Below are 7,124 nucleotides of genomic sequence, written 5' to 3' on the forward strand. Positions count from 1 at the left end.
AGGGGTCATTTGTACAACACACCCTTGAGAATCGGACGACTAAAAGAAGTCCGGTAACAAACTCGATGTATTTACCGGGTGGAGTGAGTGCGAAAGTTAACAAATAAATTTTATTAAAGGCGATACAGTCCAGATTTTCATTGTTCCAACATCCCGCTCCACCAGTTTGACATGAAAACGAATGAATATCGCCAATGTACCACCCGGTTCTGTTCATAGCCGCCATTCAACATTCGGTTCTCGTCCCTAACAACGTGCTCCAGCCAACATGTGTTTCGACCCATCATGTCGCCGGAGCAGGCGAGAAGTACCGGGAGATCCTCGAGGGTCCTGACGCGCTCTCCGGGGAACAAGGACTGATCAGACCAGAAGGGGAGGGGGCGGAAAGTACTTAAATACCTGCTCCATGCGGTCAACTTCTCCGTGGTTCGCTACCCGCAACTCCATCGCTCTTGCTCGCGCGTTCACCAATTGCCAGCAGCGTCCAGTCACGTCCTTATCTGGTCTCTCCTCTGGCACTTTAACGACCCCTGTCATTTTCTAGGATAACTCACACGACATCAACCTCGCTACACGTCGAAGACATGGATATCGGAGAGCCCAAGGCTGTCAAGGCCGAAGTGGTCAAGGGCATGTCCCAGGTGTCCCTCATCTTCGCCTGCGGTACGGCTCTCTTCTCAGACGGCTATGCCAACGGTGTCGTCGGTGCCGTGAACTTGCGTGCGTCTATCCTTCGCCTCATCCTATCATCGCAATGACGATTTCCTAGTCCTCATGACCGTCTACCCCGACTACTTCAACCTCACCAACTCCAACTTCACCAAGGTCCTCAACTCGCTTATCTTTGCTGGCACCGTCTTGGGCATGCTAACCTTTGGTATCATCAGTGACAAGGTTCGCCACTCCAGTCCTGCAGGATGTCAGACGACCGAAACTAAGCGTTCTCTCGTAGATCGGACGCAAAGCAGGCATGATGAGCGCGACCGCTATCGTTGCTGTCTTCTCGGCCCTCTCTGCCGGCGCGTACGGCGGTGGGACTGTCGGTGGAATGGTTGCAGCCCTCTCCGCATACCGGTACATCCCCCCTCCAAACCCACCTGGAATCTCATCTGACAGTCATGCGCAGCTTCTTTCTCGGTATCGGTATTGGCGCTGAGTACCCGTGTGGTTCCGTCGCTGCTTCTGAGCAAACTGAAGGCCCCGGCGTGAACAAGAACGCACAGCACCGCTGGTTCGCCCTTGCGACGAACACCATGATCGACTGGGGCTTTGTCGTTGCCGCCTTTGTTCCCCTCGTCCTGCTCTGGATGTAGGGTTATTTCATTCCTCATTAATGCGCGACTGACCATCCAATCAGCTGTGGAATGAATCACCTCAACACCGTCTGGCGCATCACCCTTGGCCTCGGTGTGATCCCCGCCGTCGCTGTCTTTTTCTGGCGTCTTCGGATGGTGGAATCCGCCCGGTATGCCCGTGATAGCATGAAGCGCGCACGGATGCCTTACGGCCTCGCCATTCGTCGCTACTGGCGCAACTTGCTCGCTATCTGCTTGACCTGGTTCATCTACGACTTCATCACCTATCCTTTCGGTATCTACTCTTCCTCCGTGGTCAATACCATCCAGGCAAACCAGGATTTGTACCAGTCCTTCGGGTGGTCCGTCGTTATTAACCTCTTGTGAGTAGAGTTCGCTGTACCGTTTCCCTCTGCTCATCTCTTCCTTTCAGCTACATTCCCGGCACAGTCGTTGGAGCGTTTCTCATTGACTACCTCGGACCGAAGAACTGCATGATCTTAGGTCTTATCCTCCAGGCTATCTTTGGCTTCTTCATGTCTGGATTCTACAAGAACCTCATCCAGCCTAGTGAAATCGCCGGCTTTGCAGTTCTGTACGGTCTATTCCTGACCTTCGGCGAGCTCGGACCGGGCAACAACCTTGGTCTCCTCGCTGCCAAATCCGGCCCGACTGCCTTCCGCGGACAGTTTTACGGCATTGCGGCTGCTGTCGGCAAGATTGGGGCTTTCGTTGGTACCTGGGTATTCCCGCCCATGATCGCTGCTTTCAACGAGGGCGGCACGAACCCAGACCGTGGTGCCACTGGTCCCTTCTGGGTCGGATCCGGGCTTGCTATCCTCTCCGCTCTCATCACTTTCTTCCTCATCCGTCCCATCTCGCATGACGGCATGGAGGCGGAGGATCACGCTTTCCGCGAATACCTCATTGCCCATGGATACGATGTCTCCCAGATGGGCTTGAAGGAGGAGATCATCAGCGTCGATAGCTTGGAGACCGAGAAGGGGAACGAGAAGGAAGCTGAAGCCAGTGAGGACGCTATTGTTCAGCCTGTGTAGAACCGTGGCCGCGGGGTGTGGACGATGAGATGCAGCTGACTGGAAAACGCGTATTTACCGTCCGAGTCGAGGCTAAACAAGATCTCCACTTGATGTCTTCTTGAGAATGTCTTTATGGGGTTGTATAGGGCACAACGCCTTGGATTTGTGGGTCTAATTTGATTTTCGTGCTCGCCCACATTGCCGAATTTTTAATGCCGTGGATATCGTTAGGTTCGTATATGATACAGCAGAGGAACAAGACTAGCAGAACGTCCGTGTAGGATGTTCGGTTGAACCCCGCCCTCGAAACTGATGCTCCTCAACTGGATCATCGAATGGGCACTTGGTGCTAAACCAAAACGATGTAACGCCAATTGTAAATGTAATAATATTACCGTTCTTGTGATATGCTGACTATTACAATGTGACGAAATCCTAAGTGCTGACCACGCTCTTCATGAGACTCAGATATGGACGAGCGCCATCGTGGAAGGAGTGATGCACCTGTCTCGTGTCAGGTTGGACAGATCATACTCCGCGGTCAACTGTTGAGGATGACATCGATTGGTTACCTTCCACTGCAACCTCCCTCTACATCCCCTCCGTCGTGGGTAGACGACAAACTTTTGATGTGCTCGCTTGTTGTCTACAACGTCCCGAAGAGAGAACATGTCAGACATAAAACAAGTTGAAAATTGATGTCTGCTTACTCGTGATCTGACTACTAGCCACGATACGCAAGTCTTCGTTCCTTGCGGAATACTAGTACCTTCTAAGATGGGACATTGTCCTACGCAACACCATCGCAACAGAATGTCGAAGATTAGGACAACCACAGAGGGCGGTACTCCCGCTGGACCTCCTGATCTTCAAGATTCGTGGCAGTCATGTTGCTTTCGAACCACTCACCTAGCCCGACATTCGGCTTTGTGGGTCTTCCAAGCTGCCTCCTGGCAGTTGGCGTCACAGTAGCTGACCACCTTGCACCGGCTGCATCTAAGCAAGGTTGGCTTATCTGAGCCATGGGAGTATCCCACGCTTGTCCTCCAGGAATACTGGTGCGTTTGGCTGGGATCTGTTGATCAAACTCGTGGAATAGGTCTAATCACTCCATTGCGGCGGCCACAGGTTCGCGCCACGGAACCGCAATAGAGGGGAGATAGTAGCCCGCGTCACATGAGAAGCCAAATCCTTCCAAAGAGAATTGCTAAGCGATCCCAGGGCAAGGCCGTTTCCACACGTGCAGAGGGGACGCGCGTCCTACTCGGCTGCCAGCGGTACCTTACCATCGCGCACGTACTCACAAGAGGGTTGGCACGGCAGCGCTCGACGAAGATCACAAGAAGAGACTTCCATGCCGCGAGCTCATCTCCATCCATTATAGGCCCTACATTCCGTAAGTGGGGTTTCAGTCTGTCCACCAAGGATAGAGAGAGTGGCATAATGCAAGTGTCAGCCACAAGAGTATGGGCAGCTAGATCGAGGCGTACATGGTTGAGGAAGATAAGCACGTAGCTGCTGCCTCGTGCAGGATCTGTCAGCGTGAGTACTCTGGAAGAACTTGACTTCAAGATTGTTTCGAACAGAGCGTGCAGGGTTGTATTCACCTGAGCGAGGGTTGTCTCCATGCGATCACGGGGGCAGGCTATTGGCTTTAAAATGGCACGTTCGCGATCGGAAAAGGCGAGAGAGAGATAAGTTTGCATCCAATCAATCTCGCTGTTCGTAGAAAGCCTCAAGACGGGAAGCCGTTCCAGGGTGAGTCGATGAATATTCCAACGTATGGGAACTTTCTGGGGTAGACACAACAGCAATGGGAAGCTGTTCATCACGTAGGTACCAGGCGGCACACTACGGGGTTCCTGGAGAGAGTCAGACACAGGAATTCGACCTGAGGGGGTCGATCAGTGACAACTCTCAATAGCTGTGCACGCATACCTCAATATAGCCGGATTTGCGAGCAATCCGTGTCTTAGCCTTGCGACCGTCAACTGGAAATGGATAACAAACGGCTTGTGCCACTCGGCAAAAGTGACCTGCATTGTGCAGGGCGATAGTTGGGTCACTTGTACCTTCGCTCCGCTTGCGATCGCTTGCTGTTCTGGTCCATCATCCATTCTGTAGCGTACAGTAAGACTGGTGACATTGCATCGCCCTTCATCGATGGTGACAGAGAATGGCACTATTGATGGCGAACCAAGCGCCTGGGGAGCTCGCCATCGGAGTTGTTCCAGTTCGTTTGGCCGGTTTGGCCGACCGCAGACCACGTGCAGCGAGGTCTCGTCCAGCAGATCCGCAGTGAATATGTCCAGGTTACAACCTAACTCTGGGGCCAAAAGGCGTGAACACCAGACCCAGGCCCAACCTGGTCCTGAAGGTGTCTTGTGCCGTTCCAACCCCTTGACATATCCTCCACCAACGTGATTCGCTTCTGGTGGCGAGCGCCGGGGACTTGAATGCTTGCGAAAGCGATGTGTATGCGGTGTGAGATCCCAGTTTGCGAGGCTCCATAGTACTGTACCGTGGAGTATATATTGATCGGCATCAAACGGCAGACAATTTTGTCCGTCCGGGTGCTGCTGATCTTGACGCATACAATATATTAATGGTTACCAGACTGTCCCATATTATACAAAGGTCTCGCCTTACGTACAGCCTGTCTTCATTAGGCCAACCCGGAGATGTGCAAAGCATTGCCCGTTTGACAACAGTCAAATTAAATCGGAAGACCGTACAGTGTTGCCAGCTCGTACGATGCAGGTAATAAACTCGGCAAAACCGAGGAGAGAGTAAAGGACAGGCTTACATAAGCTTCCATGACATTCTCGTTTATCAAGTGATGACCCTCTCATTTGTTCTTTATGGTGCTCCTGTGCACAATATTCATTGCTAATCAGCGTCTTTTCTTCTGACATGGGAAATTAATTCATACAGTCTTGTCTGTCTCTTCCATTCTTTCTGGATCTAGATGGGCTATTTGAGCTGTGTGAAAGGGCTTACTATGCCCTTTTGCTCCCAAATAGATACATTGAACCAATGTATTACTAACTAGTAGGTACTAAAGAGAGGTAGAGAAAAGGGTGGCCTACAGCCACCCACTATGTGTAACTCCATCAGACAATCTGATTGCCCTAGAGGCAGTGTTACCATATATGGTAAGTATGGGGATATCTACATATCCCTTAACCCCCCCCCCCCCACTTCAAAGAGGAGGAGGCTACAACTTAGAGACCTTCATCATATCTGTCACAGTCATCAGAACCATAATTGAGATGTCCTTCTCAGAAGGGACGTCAACATGCAATGGCCCTGCAATAGCAGGTGTGCATTCATCGCTCCAGAGGAAACCTTCCAGTTTCAAGCCCAAGGGAGGGAGGTCTGCCTGGGGAGGTGGAACAATTGCAGATTGATAAACCTGCGTCCAGAGCGAGTTGTTCTGGCTGTCAAAGGCCAGAAGTGCCTTTGCTGCATCCTTGTTGAGGATGTGCTCATGGAAGGAGCTGCCAACATGCTGTGCCTTCCTGGCCCTTCAGCCAAAATAGCCGACCCATGTGGCTAGTTTTCCTCCTTGCAGCCCACTGGCTGCAAACTCATGTGTGATGGCAATGATGTCCCAGGTGTGCTGGCCATCGACAATGCAAAGCACACACTGGAAGTGCACAGATGTGCTCCAATGGGGCACAGGGAGCTTGGGGATTTTTGCCACATGGGCAAGGTCCTTGAAGTGATCTTCAGAGGAGAAGAGGTCTGTGCAGACCTCGTAGAACACATTTGCATCTCTGCAAACAAATAATTTGTTATCATTGTGAGGACAATGATCTTTCAAGAAATTCCATAGATGGAGGTCAGGGATGTAATAACATCCATCCCATGAGCAATGAACACCTGCCCCCTTATTTGTGTGGGGGTTTATTTTGGTCCCAATTTGACTGATCATCTTGTTATACTTGGACCACAGTAGTCCAAATTGGGGCCCATAATGGGGCCAGACTGCCCAGTAGGCATCTGCTGTCTCCATGCACCTCGCCCAGCAAGGTGGATCATGCTCATGAATAGCACCTAAGTGTCTGGGAGTTAAGATGTACTCCCATGGCTTCTCCTTATCATAAGGAGGGAGGCCATGTGGCAGGCATTTACTGCCAGTAATTGCTATGCCCATAGGGGCAAACTGTGGCAGCAAGGTGTACGTTGTCTCATCCTTTTGACTGGATGATTTGCCAGACAAGCTGGCAACCACTGTGCTGTACGTCTTGCTGACAGCAGAGATGCAGGAGGAGGACATGGCAGTCACAAGAGACTGCATCTTCTGTGGGTGTGCAGATGGGAGCTCATCCACTGTGGGACATTTACTGAGGGCAATGGCAGAGGCCTTCACGACAGGAGGAACCCTCACAATGGTCGAGACCTTTGCAACAGTGGAGGTTGTCAGGGCAGCCACTAGGGCCTCCTTGATGGGGCTGATGTCCATCAGGACATCATACAATTTGTCTGCCTCATGAGAGGCAGAAGGGGGAGCTGCCTTGCAAGCAGCAGAAGGGAGAGGAGTGCAGGGAGGGGGAGGGGGAAGGGCACTGTTCAAAGCGGACAGCTTGCCCTTCAGCTGATCATTCTCAGAACAATGTTCATCTCGTTTGATGTGATAGCAAGAGACGTCCTCTTTCAGACAACTGATCTTGTCAGTGAGAGTGTTGCTCTCATCCCAATAATGGGAACCCTGGATCTCTGCATCTCTCTGAGCACGGAGGAGCATATTGTGTGTGTTTGAGAGGAACTGCTGGGCTTTGTCCAT

General features: G+C 51.7%; 2 protein-coding genes across 2 annotated transcripts; one reads left to right on the forward strand and one right to left on the reverse strand.

Moving 5' to 3' along the window:
- Positions 1 to 632: 632 nt before the first annotated feature.
- DACRYDRAFT_59586 (MFS general substrate transporter) lies at positions 633 to 2,353 on the forward strand (the record flags this gene model as incomplete). Its single annotated transcript, XM_040775571.1, has 6 exons — positions 633 to 720; positions 770 to 894; positions 953 to 1,074; positions 1,127 to 1,309; positions 1,358 to 1,678; positions 1,729 to 2,353. The coding sequence occupies 6 exons, from the start codon at positions 633 to 635 to the stop codon at positions 2,351 to 2,353; spliced, it is 1,464 nt and encodes a 487-aa protein (XP_040623952.1).
- Positions 2,354 to 5,552: 3,199 nt separating this feature from the next.
- Positions 5,553 to 7,124, reverse strand: DACRYDRAFT_112020 (uncharacterized protein; the record flags this gene model as incomplete). Its single annotated transcript, XM_040769331.1, has 2 exons — positions 5,553 to 5,856; positions 6,421 to 7,124. The coding sequence occupies 2 exons, from the start codon at positions 7,122 to 7,124 to the stop codon at positions 5,553 to 5,555; spliced, it is 1,008 nt and encodes a 335-aa protein (XP_040623953.1).

This window comes from Dacryopinax primogenitus (assembly GCF_000292625.1).
Source record: "Dacryopinax primogenitus strain DJM-731 SS1 chromosome Unknown DACRYscaffold_24, whole genome shotgun sequence".
Classification (NCBI taxonomy): domain Eukaryota; kingdom Fungi; phylum Basidiomycota; class Dacrymycetes; order Dacrymycetales; family Dacrymycetaceae; genus Dacryopinax; species Dacryopinax primogenitus.